The following is a 27,028-nucleotide window of genomic DNA, read 5'->3' as shown; positions in this document are numbered from 1 at the left end:
TGGACTGAAGCCATTGTTAGAACCAAGGCTACTTTTGGCTAGGAATGCTGTCAGTTCAGGAGAAACATAAATATTTGCTTTACTTTTCCCCTAAAGTGCCCTTTAAATCAATGGAAAGGCAACCCTTCTGGGAATTAATGAGAAATTATAAGAGTGCCATTTGCTAGCAAGAGATTAACACACACACACACCCTGGATTCTCACACTGGCTCCCCTGTTAATCATGCTTTGAGCCTATTAAAGCTGATTCTGCAACTGTAAAATGGGAGTATTGGTCCAACTTACTTCTCAAAAGTCTTGGGGAATCATATGCAATCGTGAACAAGACAGCTGTGTGTAAAATGTAAACATGCAAGGCATCATTAACATAAGACTCACTTTACCAGATCCACTTTTCTTCTTGAGCCCAGTCCAGTAATCACACACCTTTCAACAGTTTTCCATCGTAAATGATGCATATACATACAAGCATATTTATGGCACATACAAGCACATTTATGGCACAAATTCTTAGAACTAGAATTTCTGGGTTAAAAATCATATTCATTTGTAATTTTAAAAAGTATTGCTAATACAAAGTTCTCACCAATGAATTTTCTGGGACAGCAAAATAGAAAATTATTTCCTACACTGCCTATACGTATATTATTACCTTTTTTTTTTTTTTAACTTTGACAGTCCTATTGGTGAAAACTGTAGCTTTTATTGTAGTTTTAAATTTGGATTTAAGTAAGATTGAGCATGTTACGCTAGGCTATCTTGACCATACACATAATTATCATTTGTTTTTGGGTCTATTTCTGGACTGTACTCCATTTCATTGATCATGTATCCATACCAGACTAGTTCCCTCCCTCATTTTTTGTTCTTTCAGGATTATCTTAGGTATCATTGCTTTTAAATTTTTCTATAAGAACTAAGAATCAGCTTTTATTCTATAATAGATAAAAAAAATACAATATGCAGTTTTACTGGGATTGAGCTAATTTACTAGAATTTAAAGGGAAATGACATCCTGAAGTTTCTTACCCAAGACCATAATATGCCTTTCATTTAATCAAGGCTTCTTTTCCATCCCTAAGGAGGATTTTGAAAATTTCTTCATACAGGACTTACATATTTCTTTTTAATTTTACTCCGTCTTTTTGTCATTTTATGAGAGTTTTTTCTTTCCATTAGATCTTACTGCTTACTGATTTCTGAGTATGAGGGTTATTTTTTAATGTTTATTATTTATTTATAATATATTATGTTTATTTTTGAGAGGCAGAGAGAGACATAGAGCAAGTGGGGGAGGGGCAGAGAAAGAGGGAGACACAGAATCTGAAACAGGCTCCAGCCTCTGAGCTGTCAGCACACAGCCCAATGAAGGGCTCGAACTCACGAACTGTGAGATCATGACCTGAGCCGAAGTCCAATGCTTAACCGACTGAGCACCCAGGCGCCCCATGAGTATCAGGTTCTGTACCAAGCCCTTCCTGAATAGGCTATTGCTTTTAATAGTTTTCAATCAGTTCTCTTAGATTTTCCAGTTGCATAATCAAACTATCTGCAATGATTTTATTTCCCTACTTTCCAATTATTATACCTCTACCTCTTTTTTTTTTTTTTTTAAAGAGAGAGAGCAAGCATGAGTGAGGAAGGGAGGCAGAGGGAAAGAGAGATAGAGAGAGAGAGAGAGAGACCTAGAGAATCTTAAGCAGACTCCTCGCTCAGCATGGAGCCTGACATAGGGCTCCATCTCATGACCCTGGGATCACAACCTGAGCCACAATTAAGTCAGTAGCTCAACTGACTGAGCCACACAGATGTCTCAATATACCTCTATATCTTCTAAAAAAAACTTCCAGAAAAGCTAGAAAACTCCAGACAAGTCTTAAAAAACCTAATAGTGATGTGGATGGATATCCCTGCCTTGTTTTCGACATTAACAGGAATATTTCTATTAACAACTCATTATAGGGTAATTAAGTTTTTGAAATATCCATCTGTTCCTATGTTAGTAGGTCTTGTTTTTATTTAATGAAGTATGGATTTCAAATTATATTGAAATACCCCTTTACCATCTATGAAGACACTCATTTTTCTCCTCATATAAACCAATATGATGAATTATACTATTTCCTAATAATGAAATTTCCTGGCACTCTTGGAATAAACTTCACTTAGGTAAGTGCTGTTTGATTCTTTTATTAGCCTTTAATAATGATTTTTCCATCAGTACTCACAAGCAAGATGAAATCATTTCCTTTATTTGTGCATCATTGGATTTGGATATCTTTGAAATACATTTTAAAACACATAAAATCTTTTCCTTATCTAGATCCTATAAAATTTATAGTGCATTGAAATTAGAATTCCACTTTGAAGCTTAATGCACTTAAGTGATATGTGCAAGTGGTAATGGTAAGGATTGATTCCTTGACAAACTATTTCATCTACAAGAATTTAAGTTTTCTGTATCTTCTGGAATCTGCCATAAAATATATTTTTCTTTAAAATTAACCATTTTATTTGGCTATTCAAATAATGGCATGGATGGGGCACCTGGGTGGCTCAGTGGATTAAGCATCTGACTCTTGATTTCAGCTCAGGTGTGATCTCACAATTCGTGAGATCAAGTCCCACAGCCGGCTCTGCACTGACCGCATGGAGCCTACCTGGGATTCTCTACCTTTCCCACCCTCTCAAAATAAATAAACCTAAAAAAAACATATAATGGCATGGAATTGAACAGAATTGTCTCCCTCACCCCTTTATTTATTTTTTTTTTTTAGGACATTTATGATTCTTGTGTTTCTTGATTGGTTTATCTAAATAATTGCATCTACTTTATTTTTGTGCCAAAAAAAAAAAAAAAATCGACATTCAGGCTAACTTTGTATATCTTTTTCTCATTGCTTTATTTCCTACCAACTCCTTCATACTAAAGTTTCTTCCATTTCCCTAAGAACAGTTGAACACATTTACTTTCACTATGTTTGGACTGGAGTCAGTTGAGAATGGCAAGTGAGAGATCATGAAGTTATGACAACTCAAGGAGTTTGGCCTTAAAAGGGAATAGAGAAATAGGTGAGACTTAGGAGGGAACATTAGGTCTAGTAACAACTGTGCATTCAGAGTTGTTTTTTAGGTGGGTAGAGTTCATCCTTTGCAACAGGAAGCAGAAGGGATTAACTACAGAAAGGTGTGTGTCATCATTGTTATTGGCCCACTTGAGGTAAGAGGCCATAAATGAAAAATGAGTCCAGGTAGCAAAGCTGTTTTCCTGTAGGAAAGTTCTGCAGCTTGGGTATACACAAGACATAGGCAAGGTAAGAGACTTGAACTTACCCTGGGTTGGGGTTCCGTCAAGTGGGTAAAAAAAAGAGCAAATGCATTAATTCTGCCTGAAATCTCATGGGGGTCATAACACATATGGTGAATGAACTCTTTCCAAGAGGATCCGAGAACATCATAATACAAGATAGCATGAAGGGAGATGGATTTTGTAAATGCTATTCAGAATTTGGTACTTGTCCAATAAGTAACAGTTGAAGTTTTGCTAGGCAGAAAAGAAGCTAGCTCACCTCCCTGTGCTAGCTGTAGTTTCTGGTCGGCCTTTAGGAATGTGACCCTCCTCACCTCTATTTTTCTTGTGTTAGAAGATATATGAGAATCTCTCAGGGATGCAAGTGTAGTGGATTTCTTTATTTAAGTTTACAAAATACATGCTTATAGAAAATTAAAACATTATAGAAATATATAAAGCCAATCATGAAAGTTCTCCCACAATTTCACTCCCTCACAAAGCCACTGACAACAATGTGGTATTACTTTTCCATTATTTTTTATAGCATTATCAAGTTATCCTACAAAAAAAAAAAGCTTCCACAACTTTTTTTTTTTTTACATAAAAGTTTGGGCATCTTATTGTTAATGCAGAGACATCCCTCACTCTTAATGAATAGAAATAAATTGCATGACGGTACCATAATCTATTACACCAGTCCCTTACTGGTAGGACCTCTGAGCTAGTTTTAATTATTAAAGAACAAAGGTGCAATAAACCTGCTTGTGTACACTTGTCAGATTATTCCTATTAGGCAGTTTCCTAGTAATTTCATTTTTAATGGAGAGTTTAGCGAAATGGTTTGAGCATTTTCAATATACTCTGAAACCCCCCCCCCAAAGATTATAAAATTATACTCCCACCTATAGCATGCAAGATGGGATATGTATAATTCAGAAATACTTGTTCAAAATTATGGTGCAATATTTTTAATTTGAAAAAAATTTAATTGTTCTTGTAACTGTGTTTTCTAACTATCAAAAGTGAAGTTGGACTCATTTTCTTGACTGATGGGGACTCAAGGATCCTAAGGGCAAGGATCAGAAAACTCATTTACAAGGCATAGGTATCAGAAACTTAAGTAACCCTCATGCAGAAAGTCTTCAAAAAAGACTACAGGGCTTGCCACAGCTTCAAATACCTCCACTGGTATCTTGCTATTTCTCCAGGATTTGATACCTATCTTGGCATCCTACTGCTTCTGGAATACAATCAAACTGCAAACATGCACATTCTCCAGCACCAACCAGCTGTTCTCATTACTCAACTGCAGCAGACAGCTCTTTGCTCCTAGAACACGTCAGAGTTTCCCACGTCTGGTTTCATTCACTTTATGCCTCATCTTAGAAAACTGTTTTCCCTCTGTGCCGTCTCAAGGCTCAGCTCAAATACCCCTGACTCTATGAAGTCTTCCACATGCTCTCTGGGAAAAATTACTGGCTCTTCCCTCTGTGCTACTCCAGCTTCTTGCCTGCCTCTCCCTTACTGCATTTCTGTAACATAAACTAGAGTCTTGGAGGCCAGATACAACTTGCTTGTCTATTTCCTGAACAGTATCCAGTGCAGAGCTTTGCAGAGCATACACTCAAAAACTGTGGAATAAACATACATAAATTATAGTAAGACTTCAAATCCTTTAATCCCAAATTATTAGTCACAGATACTAGTTCTTAAAGGACTTAAAAAAAAAAAAGAAAGAAAGAAAAAGAAAAACACACACACACACACAAACACAACTGCTCCCCTCAAAACATATCCTTATAGTAAGCAGTTTGGTTAAGTTTTTTTAAAAAGTGTCTTTTAATAAAACTGACAAATACTCTATCTTTAGAATAGTTGTGTTCAATGAACCTGCGTATGCTTGATATCTGCATTTTCTTAGGATCTCAAAGTATTTATTTGAGAAAATAACACGGGGAGGGGGGGCAGTTTATTATAAAATACGAAGCAGGAATGATTTAAGCATGTGAGTTTCTGCATTCCTAGCCAGAGCACAAAATGACTGGATATCCTCATCAACACCAAGCTTTTTTTTTTTTTTAAAAAGGGTGTGTGGGGGGGGAGCCACCATGAAGACAATGTTACATTAAAATCTCTTTCTCTTGATAATTTCTGGCTTCCAGCTGACTGGATGAGTTTCTTCTGTCTGAAAACAGAAAATTAAATAAAACCAAATATTGTTAGTTTTTTAATTAATAACTCCCTAACAAAAACAAGGCCATCAATTCTAAATTACATTAGCTGGCATTACACATTTAGCAGTTCTTTAACAATTTCAGAAACAGTTGACAAGGGAGGGAGGCAAACCACAAGAGACTCTTAAATACAGAGAACAAACTGTGGGTGGACAGGGGAGTGGGGGCGAGGAGAAAATGGGTGACGGGCACTGAGGAGGGCACTTGTTGGGATGACCACTGGGTGTTGTATGAAAGCCAATTTGACAATACATTAAAAAAAAAAAAAAAGAAATAGTTGACAAATTTTTGACATTATCTGAATCTAATAAAGGACGACTGGTTCACTACAAATTCAGTTCATGGTTTTTCATCTCAAATAAAATTGCTATTTAGGTATTCTGGTAATACCAAAGCTTATGATTTTAGAATTTATCTGCCTAGGAATTTATTTATTTGTGGTTATTCTTTTTTTTTTTTTTTTTAATGTTTATTTATTTTGAAGGAGAGAGAGAGAGAGAGAGAGCATGAGCAGAGAAGGGACAGAGAGAGGGGGAGACACAATCGGAAGCAGGCTCCAGGCTTTGAGCTATCAGCATAGAGCCCAACGAGGGGCTCGAACTCACGAACTGTGAGATCATGACCTGAGCCGAAGTCACATACTTAACCGAATGAGCAACCCAGGAGCCCCAACATGTGGTTATTGTGGATGCAAGATTTCCCAAGTATAGTAAATAAGGATAATTCACTGGCATCAATGAAACCAATACAGAAATCTATGAACAGACACTACTCAAGATGACAAATTCTTTAATACTATGAAGATTATTTTCCCTTCTGATAATTTCAATACCTTTAAAATGAAAAAGCACTTGCTAAATTGGTATGATTTCTTTTACTTTAAAATATATGTGAAATAGAGAACTTACCGCTGTATCATCTTCTTTATACACTTTAATGGTTTTATCAGCTTCAGCTGTTAGTAACCGACTTTCAGACTGATCAAAAGCACAAGCAAATATTCCTGATTCACTATCCAAAGATCCAGGCTGCACAGCTGCATGAACTCTCTGGAAATTATAGCCAGTTCTCCAGTCCCAAAGATGCATAGTGCCATTGTCAGCTTAAAGGAAAAAAAAAAAATCGAATTAAACTTGGTGTCCTATCAACAATTCAGCTTGACAAACATTTAAGTACCATCCGTGGGTCAAGTACTGTGACAATAAAGATTAAATAGTTATAAAGATATGTAAGACATAGGCACTCAAGCTTCTCTTAATACTGGTTCGTCTATTTTTATGTGTGAATTCAGAATTTAGTATAGAGCTCAAAAAGCACCACAAAACAATATCTAATTCCAGAATATACAACCAAACTTTAGGTGGTTCCCAGCATGAATTCCTTAGATTTATCATGTGGGAACTCAAAGACGGTTAAACTATGAAATATGCTACAGGTATTACAAATATGCATGAACACATATATGAACATCCAAATACACAGTAACTGGGCAAGTTCTGTTATAATACTTAGGTGGGATGGCTTAGAAATTTTATAAACGTTTACTCATTTACCAAAAGAAAAAAAATGAGACTAAAACACATTTATCTCTAAAATCTTAATTTACCTCCAGAAACAAGCACTCCATCAGAATTTACTGTCAGTGTGTTAATAATAGCATTATGACCAGAAAGATTTTGAATAAAACTTCCATCAGGGAATTTCCACTGTTTTATGTTATCTGGAGAGCCAGATGCAAATGTGTAACTGAAATAAGATTACAAAGAATTAGTGACAAAGTAAACAAAGTTAAATAAAATGGTTGAGTTCAAAAAAGCTTGTTAGGGCTGTATTCTCTACGTGTGCATTTATGGGTCCACGTAGCTTTAGCAAAATATTATTGTCATACCAAGAGGTAAAAATATGAAGATATCTGTTCCAAGTCAAATCAGATCTTCAAAATAAATATTTTAAGTGTATTTTAATTCCAAGATTAATGTTTTATTCTCATTTCCCCAATGCTCTACACTGAGTTAAAGCAACAAATGTACAAAACCTTAAATTCACATTAAGGGCAAGGGGTTATGAAACTATTCTGGATAGAGAGCAAGAGAAGGAGAGAGGGGAAAACAGGAAGAAAGGAAAAGAAGGAAAGAAACAGAGAAAGAGAAAAAGGAAGTGGGGGGAAAAAAAGAGTGAGTGAGGAAGACAGAAAAAGTGAGGGAGGGAGGAAATAATGGGTACAGAAAAGATATCAATGTGACCAGAAAAGTGTCAAGGTGATATGATATAATAAACAGGCTGTGATAATATGCTCACCTCTATGGATAACCTGATTATGAGGTCACGGTTCCTACTATTTTTTTCTATGTATATTAACTTAAAAATTAAACTACTCTATGTATGTCTCAATGCCCAGTAACATTTCTATCAAAACATTAAATCCATCTTCTATTAGCCTCTACTTTGACATGCAGATTTTAGCAATGATTTATTCATATTGTCTCGTTTGACACTATCATTGCTCACCATGTAGAAAATTTTCCTTATCACATATAGGTCATGAAGCAAAATACGACATAGGGAAAATAAAAGAAATGCATGCTTGTAAGTGGCACAGGCCTGGAAATGACAGCTAAATAACTACTGAAATAGTACCAGTGTTGGTCTTTCCATACTTACACTAAATATTGAAAAAAGAGAAGCAAATTAGGAAAATACACTTACTGTTTAGGATGTAAAACCACAGCCCTGACGGATTTTTTGTGATTTGTTAATGTGACTCTTGTTTTTCCAGCCACCAAATCCCATAATCGTATTGTAGTATCATGGCTTCCTATAATAAAAACACACACACCCTCAAAATTCGATCAGAAAAAATAACACAAAAATTAAACACAACAAAATACGAAGGAGTCTTGCATAGATACACATAGACTAAGTGAAAGTCCTATCAACTCTTGGCTAATTACTTTACAGTTCTAATTTTTAGGTTGGTTTTAAATTTAATTCTTAAAAAAGGCAATAAATGCTTGATGCACTCTCAACAGCTAGAACAAATGCGAGTAACAAAGCAAGTACATGATGTTACTCCTCATGGAGGGGAAGAAAAAACTTGTAGTTAATAAAATACATCAAGTGAATGAATTGCTTTCTAGTCTTAAAGATCTAATATTTTTTTTTAATTTATTTTTATTTTTTGAGAGAGTGTGCATGTGTACAAGCAAGGGAGGGGCAGAGGAAAGGGAGGGAGGGAGGGAGAGGGAGAGGGAGGGGGGGGAGAGGGAGACAGAGAGAGAGAGAGAGAGAGAGAGAGAGAGAGAGAGAGAATCTTAAGCAGACGCCACGCTCAGCATGGAACCAAACACGGGGCTCAATCTCACAACTGTGAGAGAATGACCCGGGCCGAAATCAAGAGTCCGACGCTTAACCAGGTGAGCCACCCAGGCACCCCGAGTAAAGATCTATTATTAATCTTACTGTAAGTAAAACAAGACTCAAACCAGCTCTAAAAGTAATTGGTCTCAGGGTATTTCACCTTCTAATTTCAACTTCTTAGACCAGTAATTTTGATACTATGAAACAATGTCTAATTGTATCTAACAGAAGCATTTCTGATCAAACATTACATGATACTGAGATGTGATATATTCTGATATGTACAGTTTGAGATAAAAACAATCAAATGAAAAATTACCACAGTAAATTTCAAATGCACACCCAATGTGTCTACAATACAAAGCAAGAGTCATAGTGAATAGGAAAAGCATATGCATAATCACAATGCATTCTGATTAAATACACTATAAATTTAAAAGCTATCAGTCATACCAGTAATAATTTGTGGTTCTGCAGCTTGACACCTCACTGTAGCAACTGCATTTGTATGTCCAGATAATGTGTGCACACTGGCTTTAGTTCTCACATCCCAAATCTATAAAAACACAACAGACATACTGTCAGAACAGGTATTCACATCTCAGGCAGATAACTGGATCAATTCAAGGCTGGGAACTTACTAGGCAACCGTGCCTGAATATAATGAAAAACTGTTTAAAAGAAAGATAATGATCTATAGGCTGGCTGGGGAATGTAGACAGGAGGCAGATGATGGGAACAACAACAACAACAACAAAAACCTGAAAGATTAGGGTACCCAAAGTGTAAGAATGGGTATAATGAGACTGTTGAAGGAAACAGCTCATGGAAAATAGTTGTAGTGATGGGAAGGGAATGTGCAAGTGTCACATTTCAGAGGCAGGGCACTCCCAATAATAAACACGATGAGGCCAGAGAACTGAAAACGAAGGTGAAAAAACACAGAAGTCAAGAAACTCAGGGGCTAGGCTACCGACAGGTCAAGGCAACTATCTTCAATTCTCTTAACAAATAACATGTGGCTCCATTACCAAACATGCATACTGTAAGATGCAATATATTTACAAATAAACACAAGGGTCTACTCCATTTACCCGTGCAGTTGAATCTCGACTACAGGTTACCAGCACATCAATTGTTGGGTGCAAATCCAAACCATACACTGCACTCAGATGTCCATGATAGTGCCTTATAACCTGAAAATAAAGCAGGAAAGTGAAAATCTCTATAATTAGAAAGAAAAACAGTGGTTCATAATGTTTTAAATCCTCAACTACAAGCTTACCTTATTATATTCAAGATCCCAGCATTTGACTTGTTTGTCTTCTCCACAGGAGAACAGGTAAGGGCTCCGTGTGCTTACTATCACACCACGCACTGTACTAATGTGCCCAGTTAATGACAGTTTTAATTTGCCACTAGCCAAGTCCCAGATCTGCAATCAAAGAATATTTAATTTTTTTCTTTTGGATTATTCCAAAGCAAATTTTTAGAATCTTGATATTAAAAATAAGTCTTCAAAAACAATCTCCCACCAATCTTCCTTGTTAAGCAGGGAAAAAATAGAATAAAAAAAGCACGTTCAAACTAGGAAAGTATTTGCAATAAGTGACAAAATCTTAGTATATATAAAAGGATATCATAGATAATGAAAGTATGAATGACATTAAATTAGCCAAGGATGGCAACACCTTAAAAAAAAAAAAACCCTATGGAAACAAACTAAATGTCCGTCAATGGATGAGTGGGTAAAAAAAAAAAATGTGTTGTGTATCTGTATGTACACACAAAAACACACACAATGAACTATCATTCAGCCATGAAAAAGAATGAAATCTTGCCATTTATGACAACATGGATGAACCCTGAGTGCATTATGCTATGTGAAATAAGTCAGACAAAGATACTGTGTGATTTTACTGGCATATACACTCTAAAAACAAACAAACATTAACAAACAAACAAAGCTCAGAAATAAAGAGAATAGATCAGTAGTTGCCAGAGGTGGGGTGGGGAGCAGGCAAAATGGATAGAGTCAAGGTACAAACTTCCAGTTATAAAGTAGGTAAGTCATGGGAATATAATGTTCAGCATGGTGACTGTTATTTATTAATACTGCACCCCATATTTAAAAGTTGTTAAAAGAGAGATCTCAAAAATTCTCTCTAAAAGGAAAAAACAATCTGTAACTATGCATGGTGACAGATGTTAACTAGATTTATTGTGGTATTCATTTCACAATGTATATAAATACTGAATCAGTACGTTGTGTACCTAAAACTAATATAATGTTGTATGTCAACTATACCTCAATAAATAAATATATATGTATGTTGAAAAAACCTAAAAGCAGCTTTATTAGGTATCAAAAAGTTCAAACCCACCAGAAATTTTTTTATGTACAGTTTTCAAAAGATTAGATGCCCATTTCTGTTTAACATTTAGTAGGTATTTTTAAAAATACACAATCAGTGTGCTGAAAAGGATTCTCTCATACACTGCAAGTATCAATTAGTCCATTTTGGAAAATAAGCTGTACTCTGAGTGTCAACCTCAAAAACGTTTAACCCATTAATTCCATTTCTGGGAATCTATAGTAACAAAGTAATTTAAAATACAGCAAAAAGCTTTAGACTCAACGATTAATTATGGCATTACTTGTGATGGTGAAAATCAAGAAACTAAAAAGTTTAATGTCTAACAACAGGAAAACAGTATAGAATACCTAAGTGATATATCCTTTTTTCACAGAAACATGCCTCTGATATAATATTAAGTGGGAAAAAAACCAGAGTATAAATTATACATCAAGCATGACTTTTTTAAGATACACATTTAAAAGGGCATCTGGGGGGACGCCTGGGTGGCTCAGTCGGTTAAGTGTCCGACTTCGGCTCAGGTCATGATCTCGCGGTTCGTGAGTTCGAGCCCCGCGTCGGGCTCTGTGCTGACAGCTCAGTGCCTGGAGCCTGTTTCCGATTCTGTGTCTCGCTTTCTCTCTCTGACCCTCCCCTGTTCATGCTCTGTCTCTCTCTGTCTCAAAAATAAATAAACGTTTAAAAAATAATAAAAATAATTAAAAAATAAAAAAAATAAAATAAAAGGGCATCTGGGTAGCTCAGTTAAGCACCCGGCTCTCGATTTTAGCTCTGGTCATTGAGATCAAGCCCCGTGTTGGGCTCTGCACAGGTAGCACAGAGTTTGCTTGGGTTTCTCTCTCTCCCTCTGCCCTTCCCCTGCTCTCATGCCCATGTGCACACACTCTCTCTCTCGACCTCAAAATAAACAAAATACGCACTTACACACACAGGAAAAGAGCTCAGAGGTAAATATAATGACATATGCACAGAAATAAATACTAAACAGAAATTCAAGTTCAAATTATTTGACAGTGTTAGGATTATGTATGGGTCTGTATTCTTTTATATTTTTCTATATTTTCCACATTTTTTAATAAATAAGCATACTTTAACTTTGTAACCAGAAGAGAAAAAAGGTAAAAATCAAGGAATTAGTGGTAGGTAGTCAGTATGTACTGTTTGGAAAACTTGTTACTTAAATATCATTTCTCAAACATATTTATTCAGAACAGTGAATTGATAAATATAGTAACTTTTACCCCAAACTCAGGTCTAAGAAATCACAGAAAGTACAACAGGAATCTCCACCCAGGAAAATAAAAGATAAAATTTATATAGCAAATACAAAGTCCTATTTTTTTTTTCTTCCTTCTTTATTACCTTTATAGTTCTGTCAGCAGATCCAGTTACAAACCACTGGTTTCCAGGTTCTACAGCAATACAGCGAACCCAGCCAAGATGTCCACTGATCACCTGCATAAAACAAAAAGTAGAATGGGCAGACTCATTACACATAAAAGTTTATTCAATTTCAACTCACTGCACATAAGTCAAGTTTGAATAGCCCGTCCTCACATCTTCAAATAAGGTTGTAAAATTATTTGACAGATTTTAGAATTTATCTTCAGTAAATGAATACACAAACTGATATATCTATACAATGAAATGCTACTCAGCAAAGAGGAATCTATTAATAGATGCAACAACTTGGATGACTCTCAAAGACATTAAGCTGAGTGAAGGAAGTCAGTCTCAAAAGGTGCATACCATATAATTCCATTATATAACAAAATTGAAAAGGCACAACTATAATATAGAAAACAGATGAACAGTTACCATGGGTAGGGAAGGATATGACTGTAAAATAATAGCATAGGAGTGTTTTTTGAGTTGCTGGAACTTCTATATACAGACTGGGGCAGTGATTACCCAAATTTATGTATCTAATAAAATTTATTAGGTCTGTACACAAAAAGAAAGGCTATGTTAGCGTACAATTAAAAAACCAAATTTAGCACATATAGTAAATTAAGTGCAGTTACAGTTTTTCTGCTATATATACTTCATTTTAGATCTGGTACATTTTGAATCATTTAATTTACTATAATTGAAAAAAGATCATCAATAGAGCCAAAGAAACATTGTCATATGCTGTTCTTCCTCGTAGCCTTCATACTAAACACTTCAAACACTTAGAAAATTTATTTCATCTGTTCTCTACACCTAATAGCTTTCTGTCAACATTTTATACTGTATTTTATAGGAAATACATACATGGCTTTTACTTAAAGAAGTCTTCCTAAGATCTATCTTTCAAGATTGGGGCCTAACCCTTCCCTCGTCTGGTCTCAGATCACTTTACCAGTGCTCATATTCACTCCTTTTCCTCCTTATTCTACTCCTTCAGCTCTTGTAACTGGAAAGCAATCATCGTTTCTGTAATGGCATGATATACAGATTCACTCACCCTGTACAGTTTCCATGGTGGGTGCCACTGGGGTTTGGGCATTGTAGGGGCTTTTTTAGCCATCAGTGCAGAGTTCTTGGCATTGCCAGCCTCCATAACAGCCTAGATATAGAACAGATTACATTATTGTTAAAGACATACCTAACATTTCATGTTAAATCAAAAATGAAAAATTTTAAAAGGGGATTTATGAGGCTTTTTACCCCCTTTGATGAAAAGACAGCTAAAATGTTTGCATAACTAGAAAATGTCTGCACACCTAAGACTTCTAATCAGAATTATATTTTCTGTATGTTAATTTTAAAAATCAATTAAAAAAATCTCAGAGGCAGAACATTAGAGTTAAGAGCACATATCACTAAGCATGGGTTCATGAACCCAGCTCTGCCAATTACTAGCTGACTGACTTTGGGTAAAAACTACATAACCTCTATGCCTGCTTTGTAAAGTGGAAATAACAGTGCCTATTTCATACAGTTACTACAAAGACATTATTACTACTCTGTAAATGCTCTATATAAGCTCCTACCATTATTTGAGTGATTGCAAGTGGATTAATGTCTCTGCCTGTCATTGTTGTATTTTAACATTATTGATTTAATATTGCAAAGGAGAAACTACCTTCCAAAAATACTTAATTAACATTTTAAAAGGTACTCTAGGCGCGCCTGGGTGGCTCAGCTGGTTAAGTATCTGACTTCGGCTCAGGTCATGATCTCACGGTCCGTGAGTTCGAGCCCCACGTCGGGCTCTGTGCCGTGCTGACAGCTCAGAGCCTGGAGCCTGCTTCAGATTCTGTGTCTCCCTCTCTTTCTGCCCCTCTCCTGCTCATGCTCTGTCTGTCTGTCTCTCTCTCTCTCTCTCAGAAATAAACACTAAAAACTAACTAAATAAATAAATATAAGGTATTCTAGCTGATGTACCATCTACTATTAGCATCCATCCATGCATCCAAAACATACTTAAGCCATAAAGTTCCTGCCCTCAAGAAGCTTACATTACCTCCTCCTAAGGAGGCAGAAAGCCTGGGCAGAGATCTGTGAATCGAGGCAAAAGAAGAAATGTGGTGGGAAGACCACAGATTAATTCATTTCATAAAGCCAAATAACTGCATAATAAATTAAGGAATCAAAGTCTGCAGTTACTCAAGTGACAGCATAATAAAACAAACTAGGTATTTTCAGTTATTCTTTTTATAACTACTTTCACCAATTTAGCTACCATTTACTTACACATAAACTTATGTATTTCTAAATGCTCATTTATAACATACAAGTTCTACAGCCTATGAATATTACATTACTAACAGTACTAAACTGTGTCAGCCAACTAAGGGTTTAACAAAAAAGAGATTTTCATATTTAAACCATATTAACACAAGTTTTAGAATAGCATTCCTTGCACTTTTAATAGTGGATAATAAAGGGCAACATCACATTATATACATCAAAATAAGCATTACGTACAATGTGTAAAAGACACAGAATAACAAAACGTTAAATTCTAAAAAATACATCAGTTCACTAGCAACTTAAATTTTAGGGCCATGAAATACTAACAACTAGCTCAGTCAGCCACTATTTACTTTAGTAATTCCAAGGCAAACTTTCATTTATTTAGTATTTAACTGAAGACTCTTGCAATGAAGGAAAATAAGGCAACAAGTTCCAAAAATTAGAAACCTGCAGCATGATTTGACACAGAGAAACTTACTGAAGTCATCCCTGCAGGCTGTGAACGGTCAGCAGCCGCCGGATGTCGGTATTCACCTCCAGCAGGTGCATTACGATTTGCGTCAACCCTGAAGCAAAAGAAATAGCACATTCTAAGCAATTAATTGTCATGTCATGTGCTCTGCAGAACCAACTCTTTAAATTTTTGTAAGCAATGATAAAGGAAAACGTCACATAATACATAATTATAAAGAAATCTTAAAATGAGAAAAACAGAAACAATGAATTATGTTTTCAAAATCTCTATAATTAGAAGCATAATACTTCATACCTGGTCTGAGAAGAAGGTAATGCCACAGCTAAGGACTGAGCAGCTGATTCACTTGGCATTCTTTGGATCTTAGTATCTGCAGTCAAAGCAACCCCTGTTTGAAGAAAAACATCAATTGCTTTCAGTAGCGATCTTTGATTTCATTTACATAGGTTTAAAATAAAATACTGGAAGCAAACATGTGATATCTCCAGGTGGTGATACTATAAAAATTTCTACTATGTTTTGTGAGTCTTTTATTTCTAACTTTTTAATAATAAATGTAACTTGAAATCACATAACTCAAATTTGATTTAATCACAGGCAGCTTGGTATTAACATACCCAAGACAGTAAAGACAATTTCTATTATTTTGGGGTATTACCTTCAGATATAAAAATTAAGCAGCCCCCAAATACTAACCGAATATTTCCAAGAGTAAATGTAAATTACTAAACAAGAAGTGCTAATGTGTCTGGGGTTTCATTATGGCAAATCCCGTCTTCTAAAATTACTAAAACTAGGGGCACCTGGGTGGCTCAGTCGGTTAAGCGTCCGACTTCGGCTCAGGTCATGATCTCACGGTCCGTGAGTTCGAGCCCCATGTCGGGCTCTGTGCTGACAGCTCAGAGCCTGGAGCCCGTTTCAGATTCTGTGTCTCCCTCTCTCTCTGCTCCTCCCCGGTTCATGCTCTGTCTCTCTCTGTCTCAAAAATAAATAAACGTTTAAAAAAAAAATTTTTTTTTTAAATAAAATTACTAAAACTAGATATACTAAGCTTTCTGTCCTCCACCCCAATATACTAGCCACTCCATCTGTGTGCCAATTTTCTACACAGACATCTAGTAGACACTTTTATCACACCTGATTCTACACTAACACTTATCACTTATCACTTTTATAAGTTTAATCACTTATCACTACACTATCACTTATCACTTACCACTTTTATAAGTTTAATCACTTATCACTACACTATCACTTATCACTTTTATAAGTTTAATGATAATAACATGTCTGTTTAAACCTCCATGTCTGTTTAGAGCAGTGTTACTGTCTTTGAATTCCTAGCACAGTGCCTGAAATAAATTTAGGTGCTTAGAAATGTTTGCTCAATGAATATATCTGATACTGAGTATTAGTTTACTATCATCTAAAAGCTATGCCTATGGGGCGCCTGGGTGGCGCAGTCAGTTAAGCGTCCGACTTCAGCCAGGTCACGATCTCGCGGTCCGTGAGTTCGAGCCCCACGTCAGGCTCTGGGCTGATGGCTCGGAGCCTGGAGCCTGTTTCCGATTCTGTGTCTCCCTCTCTCTCTGCCCCTCCCCCGTTCATGCTCTCTCTCTGTCCCAAAAATAAATAAACGTTGAAAAAAATAAAAAAATAAAAAAAAAAAGCTATGCCTAAAAATAATAAATAAATAAATAAATAAATAAATAAATAAATAAATAAATGCTATGCTTGGATGCCTGTCTGCTAAGTTTATCTTGTATTTTATAGGCAATAGGAATCATATTATTGGTTCATTCAAGGAAATGACTACAAGATATTTTCAATATAAAATAGCTCACTTACCAGGTCCTGGTGGATATGGATGTGTACCTGTCACCAAATATTCAACTTCTTGTCCTTAAAAAAAGGAGAAAAATCATTATGGTCATTGGCAAATTTATCATATGTACAAGTATCATCTCTTTTAATAAGTGTTAAATTATCAACTGAATTTCTCAAATTTTCCCAACTAAACCCAAATGTCAGATATAAGATAAATTGATCATTTTTGTTTTGGCTTCTGAAGACCATGGACCCAGCTATTTCTTTTGACCTTTTGTTAATATGATGTCAAGAAAGCTTATACAATTCTAATGGTATGTAGAGAGATTGTTCGGTCAAGTAAAAATCAACTGTGGTTTTTCTTCCAAGCAAATGATTTCTCAGTGGAATGTTAGATTATTTTTATGCATTAGAATGCCAGTGCTTAGTATCATCTTTCTGAATTACAGCCAAGATATATAGATGGTCTCCCCATGGGTTAGAAATATTTCCTTTAGTCTCCACTGTGACCTTCTCTATATCCTAATAATTTCTGCGATTATGATTCTACCACTTTTTTATTTCCTATTAAGAAAAAACCTAGCAACCAATAATCTCAACTCACTACTCCAATGAGGAAATCAAGACTTCCATTATAATACTGGTACACCAGTTCAATAGGGTTTGGCTCTAGTCAGTCCTTCCAGAACAGGCACTAGAACATTTCATTTTTCTATTTTTAAAAATTACATTTCTACTTTTAAAAAGGATCACATTTCTGATAATGCCACACTTACCTTGATTGGCAGGATATTGTTTATGACCATATGAATCCGATGCATTCTGAGGACATTTCTCTTTAAAATTTTCTTTTGAAGTAGGCATATGCAACACAGGACCATACTCATTACGCAGCTTGATTGCCATTTTCCGTTTGTGACTATTTAAAAATTATGAACATAATAATGTATCTTGAGTACTTTAAAAATATGAACCAAAGTAAATATATTCATAGATAGCCGAGAAACACAAGTACTTAAATAGCTTAGGTTTGCCTAATCATGTAGAAAAAATTTCTATGAAGTTTTTAAAGTAGTATTTTAAAAAGCTCAAAACTTCCAAGTGCATTTCCACACTTTTGTTCATAATCCACCACATAGCATCCATTAAGTCTAAGTAACATTTTAGGTTGTTAACCAATAAATACAAAACCTTTCATGATAAGTTATCAAGGGTCTGGCTTAAAAATACATAGAAACTAATATATCCTTTTAAAAACCTCAAAGTCAATATATTTTCCTTCAAATGTGTAAATATAAAAATATAGCAAAAGCTTCTATCATAACCTTTACTGGATGTATCTAAAAAGAGTAATTAGAACTAATCGAAGTACGTAATTAGTTCAGTATTTTTTAAAGAAATGCACTTATATAAATTTTAAGAATAGCTCACTTTATAAATTAAATATAAATGCTTGTTTTAGGAATTAAGTAGATTTTAAAAGAAGGGTAAAGGACAAAGAAGGAACACTGCACATAATGCAATCCCAGACTGGAGCTGGAGATGTAGAACCAAAAATATGCCACCACTCAAAAATCTTCATCATACTAACGAGAAAAGATGGGAGTAGAGGTACTGGCCAGGTACAATTTCAGCTCAGCAAGGCTCTGAGAGCAGCGGGAAGCTGAAAGCACATACAAAGTGATTGATTATAAGATATAACACCTAAAAGGGACTCTCCTAATTACTGGGTATTTATAAATGCATTAATTAATGGGATTTTTACTGTAAAAGACAAGGCCAAAAAAAAGTTAAATCAGCTTAAATCATGCCCAAACACCATTCGTTATTGAATAGATATCCTATGAGTGTTAGTATCACTCACTAATCTTTAAAGGTCCCCCTCTCCCTGCTCTCTTCCCCCAGTTATTAAGTAGTTAAAATATTCTAGCAACTGAAAAGGAACAATACCTACCTCTCTTCGTCCAAAGGCACAGGTTTTCCATTATCAGCTACAAACATGTCATGGGTTCTCTTCAATGACCTGAACACAAGTGTGTGCACAGAATGTTTCTGTACCTCCTAGAAAGAAAGATTATAATCACATATCCATCTGTAAATTACACATATCATAATCTAAATTAAATTCAAATTATACACTAGTGATGCCTGAGCTTGGTCATTTATTCAGTAAATATCTCCTGGGTCCTACTATGTGTCTGGCAGGTTCTGTGCTAGACGCTAACAAAAGAATGATGAAAAGACAGTCATGGTCCAGGTGCTCAAGAGAAAACAGATAAAAATAAGCAACACATTTTGATAAGTGCTATGAAGGAAACAAGCAAGGGCATGAGACACAGAAAGAACTTAGGATAGTTATGAAAAATAGCTCTGAAAAGTTACAGAGAGGAAGGGAGGCAAACCATAAGAGACTCTTGGATATTGAGAACAAACTGAGAGGGAGGGAGGCAAACCATAAGAGACTCTTGGATATTGAGAACAAACTGAGAGTTGATGGAGAGTGGGGGAGAGGGCAAAGTGGGTAATGGGCATTGAGGAGGGCACTTGTTGGGATGAGCAGTGGGTGTTGTATGGAAACCAATCTGTCAATAAATTATATTAAAAAAAAAAAAAACTTCTCTGAGATGTCAGTTAAGTAGAGAGTTAGCTCTGTGCAGAAGAGTTAAGAACAATTCAGTAAAGAGAAAATGCCATGTACACAGCAGTTCAGTATCTGCAATGATGCCAGGAGCCGCAAGAGTTGTATATGTTCAGTAGGAAGGTGGGCTGTGACACCGAGATGAGGTTCCAAGGGTAGGCAAGGTCCAGATCAGGATAAGGGTTTTTTGAAGATCATTCCAACAGTCTGCATTTTTGCTCTAGTAACATCGGGCCAGTAAAGGATTTTAAGCAGAAAAAGCATGATCAACTTACGTTTTAAACAGATCAATTTACGGAGGGAGGAGGGTGTAACAAAAATGGAAGCAAGGACACCAGCAAAGAGCTAATGCTCTTGTCCGGATGAAAGATGGTGTTGGTTTGAATTAAAGTGAACGCAGTGGATACGGACAAGAGTCAAGAAATGTTTCTGAGATAAGACGGACAAGGCTGTCTAACAGAATGGTTGTTCAAGACAGGGAAAGATGCAAAACTTCAAAATGGCAGGTTTTCCTGGGGAAGAGCTGATGGAAAGCACTAAGTGAACACCAGAGAATACTGCCAATCTTTTAGGACACACAACCACGAACTCTATTCTGCAGATGGGGAATATCAGCGGTCCAGAAGCACCGCCTCCGGGGACACTGCCGAGCTCAAAGGCTCAAGAGTAAAAAGGCAGTAGGAATTCTCTCCGGCTTCATGCCTGAGGGTAACCTCCAACTAATGCTCCCATCCGGCTTCCCTCTATCCCTGAACACCTTAAGAAGAAGACTACCCGGCCTCAGCCAGAGAGCCTCCTTTCGCAGCCTCTACCCTCTCCAAACTCCGAACACCTTTGGTCCCCCACGCCTGCCGCCGAAGAAAAACATTCCAGAAGCGAACGACCCCTCAGCGCCCAAGTGCCACTTTACCTCGACCATGATGCCGCTGGGTGACCCGCCGCTCCAGCAGACAAGAAACGCTAGCCTGCAACACAGAAACCGCCGCCACAACTGTGCAGTCCCTTCCGGAATCGGGCGCCCTGGCGCCGGATCTGACGCAGTCCGCGCACGCGTGCTGGTGGCCCGCCGGCCTTGTGGGATCGAGGGGGCGGGTCTTTTTCTTCGGGGACGTAGTGTCGGGCCTGAGTTGGCAGGTTCTTGGTACCGCGTAACTAAGGGTCTCGTTCACTTTCTTGGAGAAAGCTTGAAATAACGTTCTCTGCCTTATTCTGTGACTTAAATATTTTGGTTTAGGGTGTGGCTGTTTGCGTTGTATTTCCCGGAAGCTTAATCCTTTTTCTCAGCGAATCTAAGTAATCAGATCTGGGGAGGATCTGGAGAGAGCAAACCCCGGTCAGCGCTAAAACTCTTTGGGGGTCGCCCCCGCAATTTATGTCGCCTGCTTCCGTTACTTGGCTAATTTTGTCTGGAAGCATTCAGACGCCTTTGTAGCCTTAACTCCGAAAAGCAATCCCACTTACACTGTCCAGTGAACACTTGTTGAGTCAATATTGCGGAATTGTTTCAATTTGAGAAATTTTGCAAAGGATTTTTAACACATGGCAAAACCCCAAACTTACTTTACGCTGCGTAGATGTTGTTTAATCTCTCAAAACTGCATAATTCTTGGCTATTTCCTAGGTGTCTGCTAATTAATGTGGCATCAACAATGCCGGGGTACAGCTTTCAAAGTTGGTGGAAAAAAGGATGCAATGGAAGACTTGAGCCATTTTTATTTATACACAGACTGGTGCCCAAGTATTGAGATTTTGTTTTTTCACCCAGGTAAAATGCAATTTTCGATTAATCCTGCCCAATTACTTTTCTGCGTAAAAAGAAACCTTGATGGAGGTAGACATTTGTAAACTTGAATAGACCAGTCTTTCACTGGTCCTGCTTGCTCCTTAACCTACCCAGTTCCACTGATCTTGTCCCCAAAGCACCCCGCATAGGCTTTTGAGAGAGGAAAAAATAATCTTATAAAAAGTATAGCGATGTGAAATGATAATCTCACTAGAAATTCACTGATTAAAAAAAGAAACTGATTTTTTTATTCACTAAAAACATTAAGATCATGTTCCTGCTTGAAAATAAAGTCATCTTTGAATTTGAGTAGCAGTTTGGCCTATGAACTGATTTTCTGTAACAGTGTCCACTAGTGGTAGGCCTTGCAAAGAAATATATATGTACTTGGGAAGCTATATCAGATTATAACTTTCCTATAGATGGCAATAGGTATACAAAAGAGTATGATTTTAAAAGGCAGTAAAATTATAGAGATACAAACAAGATTCTAATATAACTATGGCAATATAATAACTGTCTAGTTGGGTCTATTAACATGTTAATCATCCTAGAAAATTTTTATAAGCCCAAGGTCTTAAAAATATTGTAATAATTGAGGTAAATTGCACTAGATTATTCTCCTTTTAAAAGGCTCTCTTGAATCTATAGAATTATATTATCCACTTAAAAGTTTTAGGTAGATAAATAGAGCCCAGTGACCCCCTTATGTAGCTCATGGATCTATGAATTACATATGTTGTATATAAATTTTATATTTATATAAAACCTGATTTTTTTTTTCTGGTGAAAGATCTACAGATTTCTTTGGATTCATAAAAGGATTTAAAACCCATGAAAGGTTAAGAATCTGTCCTGGTGGACACCCAGAGATGCCTTATTTGAGCAGTAGGGGTCACTGCTGCTCTTCATAATGATAGGAGCATTTTTCTCTAATAAGAATTTTCCCTTATCTTTATAAGGATAGAAGGGTTTACCACCTAAATTATTGTGAGTGATTTATTAATGTAAATATGAAGTCTTTGTAAAACCAATAGTACAGATTTTAAGGAAGGCCTCTCTTTATTAACTGATCTTTTTTTTTTCTTAAACTCACCAATATACAAGATACCTTTATTCTCTTTCAAATACTGTGTCCTTTGCCCTTGAGTAAGTGATAGGAGGTCACATGAATATGGATTTCAGTGTCATTTTCATCAGATTTTTCACTGGAAGTGTTTTATGGTTTTTATACTCCTAAAAAGATGGATAGTATTTCTTCTTGCTTCTCTCAGTTTAGAAGGTTAAATATGTAATCTCTCTTTCAGACACTACTTTCTTTCCATGCAATATTCTTTAGCCTTGTTTGACTCAAAATGTCCTTTGCCCCATGAATTTCAGATCTGTAATTCTTCACTAATTCAAAAGGCAGGAATGGTGGAAATTATCATGTGTTTTTGAATTTCTAACATCAGAACCAATTAAAAAGAATACTTGGACATTTCTTCAGGAGTTTGATCTTTGTTTATTGCAATGCTAAGAATAAGCCCAAATGCCAAGGTAGTGTTAGCAAGTGATTTCTGGTAACAGAGTTAAGAGGAAAGCTTCTGGGACCACAGGAGACCGTGAGGGAGCTATTCTTCCAGTTAATGCCTGGAAAGGCCTGGGACATAATGAAGCTGCACTGTCAGTTAGAAATATCTTAGTGAGGGATGTGTGCATGTGACAGAGAGAGAGAGAGAGAGAGAAGGGAAGTGTTACTTATCACAATTTCTCCTTCTACTTTGTGAAGTCCCAGCCCATGTCACAAAAACAAGTGTCAAATTGAACATGATAATGACTCATAATTTACTTTTTTGTGTGTTTCTATTTTGCAAAAATGTGTCAGTGTTTATGCTGACACAGAAAAAGCAGCAATGTGACATTTCCAGTTTTCTTAGCTGAGTTCATATACTACCATGTTTGATGGTAATATTTGTTTGATTATCTGTGTTCCCCAATAGACGTATGGGGTGAGTATAGTGTGATATCCACATCATACACCCAGTATCTAGATAACTTGCAATTGGTAGGCCTTCAAAATTTGTTGAAAGATTGAATAAGTGAGGTGTTAAGATTTAGACACTTACATGTGGGGATGGAAGGCACTGAGACCTTAATTTTGATGTGAGTTGCAGGTATTGAGTCTGTAGAGTAGGAAATTGTGTGTCTCTGGATGTGTATATTATGTGCTCACTCCTGAAAAAATGCTACTATTACAACAACAATTAATTTAATCTTAGCCCTCTTCTGTGTGTAAGGCAGAGAATTGCTTGTGTCAGGACAGTCTGTATTTCTGTTCATTGTAAATTTTATGAAAATGAATTATTCTCCAATATATTTAGGTAAGTTAATGCCACATTTTATCCAGGTTATATAAAAGTTATTTCTGACATTAAATTACAAGATGCTCTTTGAGGGCCGCCTGGGTGGTTCGGTCAGTTAAGCATCCAGTTCTTGGTTTCAACTCAGGTCGTGTTTTCATGGTTTGTGAGTTCCAGCACTGTGTCAGGTTCTGCAGTGACAGTATGGAGCCTGCTTGGGATTCTCTGTCTCCCTCTCTCTCACTACCCCTCCCCTGCTCTTCCTCTCTCCCTCAATTGGAAAAACCATTAGAAAAATAAGACAATTCAATAAGAGAGCTGAGTACAAAACAATATTTAAAACTCAATAGCTTCCAGGGCGCCTGGCTGGCTCAGTCGGTAGAGCATGCGACTCATGATCTCGGGGTAAGTTTGAGTCCCACGTTGGGTGTGGAAATTACTTAAAAAAAAATCTTAATGGAAAAAATCAGTATCTTTCATATATGCAGTTAAAAAATATAATGGGGGAAATGATCTTATTTATGACAGCAATAAATGCAAAATGTTTAAGACCTAGGAAAATATTTAAGGGACACATCCCTCCAAAAAGACTTGAATCGATGAAAATGCACAGTTATTCTTGGATTGGAAAAGTCAAAATCATAAATGTCTGTTATGCCATTAATCTAATCCTGAGCACATTTTATTGAAAATATTTTTAATTCAAGAAATAGTTATTAAATAGTGAAATATTTTTAAATGAATGTTCCTAAAATACTCTGAAATAAAATAAAAACTTTTATTTTCTACAGATTTTATTGCTGGTACTATACACTTAAAGTATAAAAACCTTTAGTGATTTATTGCATTGTTTGAAAACATAGCTTTTCCTTCTAATGTGAAATTTATGCTTAAAAAATAGTCTGATTTCTAAAAATTTGCTCTTAAGTTTCCCTTTGGATTAGCTCAGCAAACTCCAGGAGCCATCTCCGCCTAAGTTACCAAAAGGTAACAGGGGAGTGGGTACTGTTAGAAGGACATCAGGTGTCTCACACATTTGACAGAATAATCAAATGAGTAAGTTTAGAGGTTTTGGTCACGTCTGCTGCCAACGTTGGCAGGCTTTCTCTCTCCAGAATGCTGCTATGAATGTGACACCAGGTCAATCAACCTGATTCTTTGCTTATTTCCTCTGAAAATATTACACTGGGGGAGAGAAGCTGATAGGGCTAGCTCAGGGAAGGAGTCCACCACCAGCTCAACCATCTGTGGCTGGAGGATCAGAGCATCACTATACTATCAGGACCACTGGAGCCCTATGTTTTAAGGGTCATTCCAGGAGAAGGGAGCATCAGTCTAACAGGTGTCCATTACAGCCTTGTGGTTTTGAGTCTAAATGTGACAGGAGCAGAAGAGCATCTCTGTCTTTTCTCTAGCTTTTCTTATTGGCACTGTGTTAAAGAAGAAAATGTCCTGTTTTCACCTCTTGCCATGCTCTTTATCAGCTTCCTTCAGAAAAGCAAACTGATTTCTTCCAAGTCAATAGAAAGACTCTCCATAAGACACAGAGCTAGCCCCTACGCTTCTTCCCTGCAATGTGCTTTCCCATTGCAAATGGCTGACCAATTACAACTGTCATTGGCATACTGGTCTCAAGCTTGCCCATCAAAGCTCTGGTCTAAGTTAGCCTCCAGCTCTTGTTTATTAATTTCTTCTTGAATAGTGGTTCTCAAACTGTAGTTCAGGATAAGAAAAGAAAAATACAGAGACTAACAGCAATTTGGTATAGTTTCTCAAATGCCATGCCTATTTAGACAAAGATAATCAGTATCTCCTTTCATTCATTTAATCATTTGTTCATTCATACATTCATAAATTTGTTCCACAGCTATTTATAAAATACCTACCATGTGCGAGCTGTGTGATATAAACCATACAGTCATTCAAACAACAGGTTTCAAACCAAAAAGACTTTTCCTTTCGAATCCTTTTTCCCTCTGAAGGAGGTTAGGTCCCTAAGTTACAATTCCCAAAACCTCATCTTACCCTGACTTAGGTTCAGTACATGTTATTACAAGTAGTTCTCATTTTCTGTCTTCGACTGTAGACATAAAGCTTCGTGATTAGAGGGCATTTGTCTATCTCATCCACCAAAATATCCTTGCCCCCCAGAAAACTACTTGCCGCACAGTAGGTGCTCTATCAATATTTGATAAACACAAATTGCCTTGTGTTCTGTAGATGGGGCCTGACATGAATTGGAAAGGTATCAACGACAAGCATTTTGACAATCAGTGTCCACAAGTCAGCCCTTCATGCCAGAGAGCTGCTTCCTGGGCAGGACAGATTATCTGTATTCTCTGTCACTGATTTACTGTCCTTGACTTATGTAATGGTATCAGCTAATAGGAAGAACACAGTACTATTGACCTGAAAATATAACTGAACAAATTGTACTCCCTTCCTCTTCCACCAATGGCATCAACACTCTTAAAACTTTAAGTATTTTTATAAGCAGAATGTCTGCAAAACTATTTCTTCTCTTTGAAAATATGGTAATTTACTTTGTAATATCAGGCACTTTAGAGTGTTAGAGTAACTGTACATAACTCAATAGGAAAAATATCTAACAAGAACTAGAATTTTAAAAAGTCTCATAGTTATTATCACTGCATTGGTCATACCTCTCATACCAACACGAATATCCACATCCACACCCATACTTGAGGGTGAAAATAAAGACTAAGAGTGAGTGTGCTAGTCTGAGACCTTATAGTCCCGAGACAATGAGCTGGCCAAAACAAGAACAAACCAACCAAAAAGGTACTGGTAAATTCTTTGTAATGTTTATAGTTTGTTGGGCCATGTAGTATAATGAGCCAGAGCATGGTCTATAGCATCAGATGAACTTGGGTCAAGTCCTGGTACGGTATTTACTACCTGTATGCCTTGGGTGTTTACTTAATCTCTCTGAACCTCAGTTTCATCATCTATAGAACTCAGTGGCTTCAAGAATTAGGTAAGATAAATGATTATCAG

General features: G+C 36.5%; 1 protein-coding gene across 2 annotated transcripts; it reads right to left on the bottom strand.

Annotated features, from left to right (window-relative positions):
* Window positions 1-3,669: 3,669 nt before the first annotated feature.
* PLRG1 (pleiotropic regulator 1) lies at window positions 3,670-20,928 on the bottom strand. 2 transcript variants are annotated; one of them, XM_045465149.1, is made up of 15 exons: window positions 20,796-20,928; window positions 19,202-19,308; window positions 18,024-18,166; window positions 17,269-17,322; window positions 15,715-15,808; window positions 15,424-15,511; window positions 13,711-13,812; window positions 12,624-12,716; window positions 10,169-10,318; window positions 9,978-10,079; window positions 9,337-9,439; window positions 8,233-8,341; window positions 7,133-7,272; window positions 6,435-6,628; window positions 3,670-5,477 (listed from the first exon to the last, which is right to left on the bottom strand). In XM_045465149.1, exons 1-15 carry the CDS (start codon window positions 20,802-20,804, stop codon window positions 5,418-5,420), a joined length of 1,548 nt encoding a protein of 515 aa, XP_045321105.1. In that variant the 5' UTR covers window positions 20,805-20,928; the 3' UTR covers window positions 3,670-5,417. The 2 variants fall into 2 exon arrangements, with proteins under 2 accessions (XP_045321105.1, XP_045321116.1); XM_045465160.1 differs by lacking the exon at window positions 20,796-20,928 and adding an exon at window positions 18,839-18,910 and having other exon boundaries at window positions 19,202-19,313.
* Between the last annotated feature and the right edge of the window lie 6,100 nt (window positions 20,929-27,028).

The sequence above is a fragment of the Leopardus geoffroyi genome, chromosome B1 (genome assembly GCF_018350155.1).
Source record: "Leopardus geoffroyi isolate Oge1 chromosome B1, O.geoffroyi_Oge1_pat1.0, whole genome shotgun sequence".
Taxonomy (NCBI): Eukaryota; Metazoa; Chordata; class Mammalia; order Carnivora; family Felidae; genus Leopardus; species Leopardus geoffroyi.
This window is presented reverse-complemented; position numbering and strand designations above follow the sequence as displayed.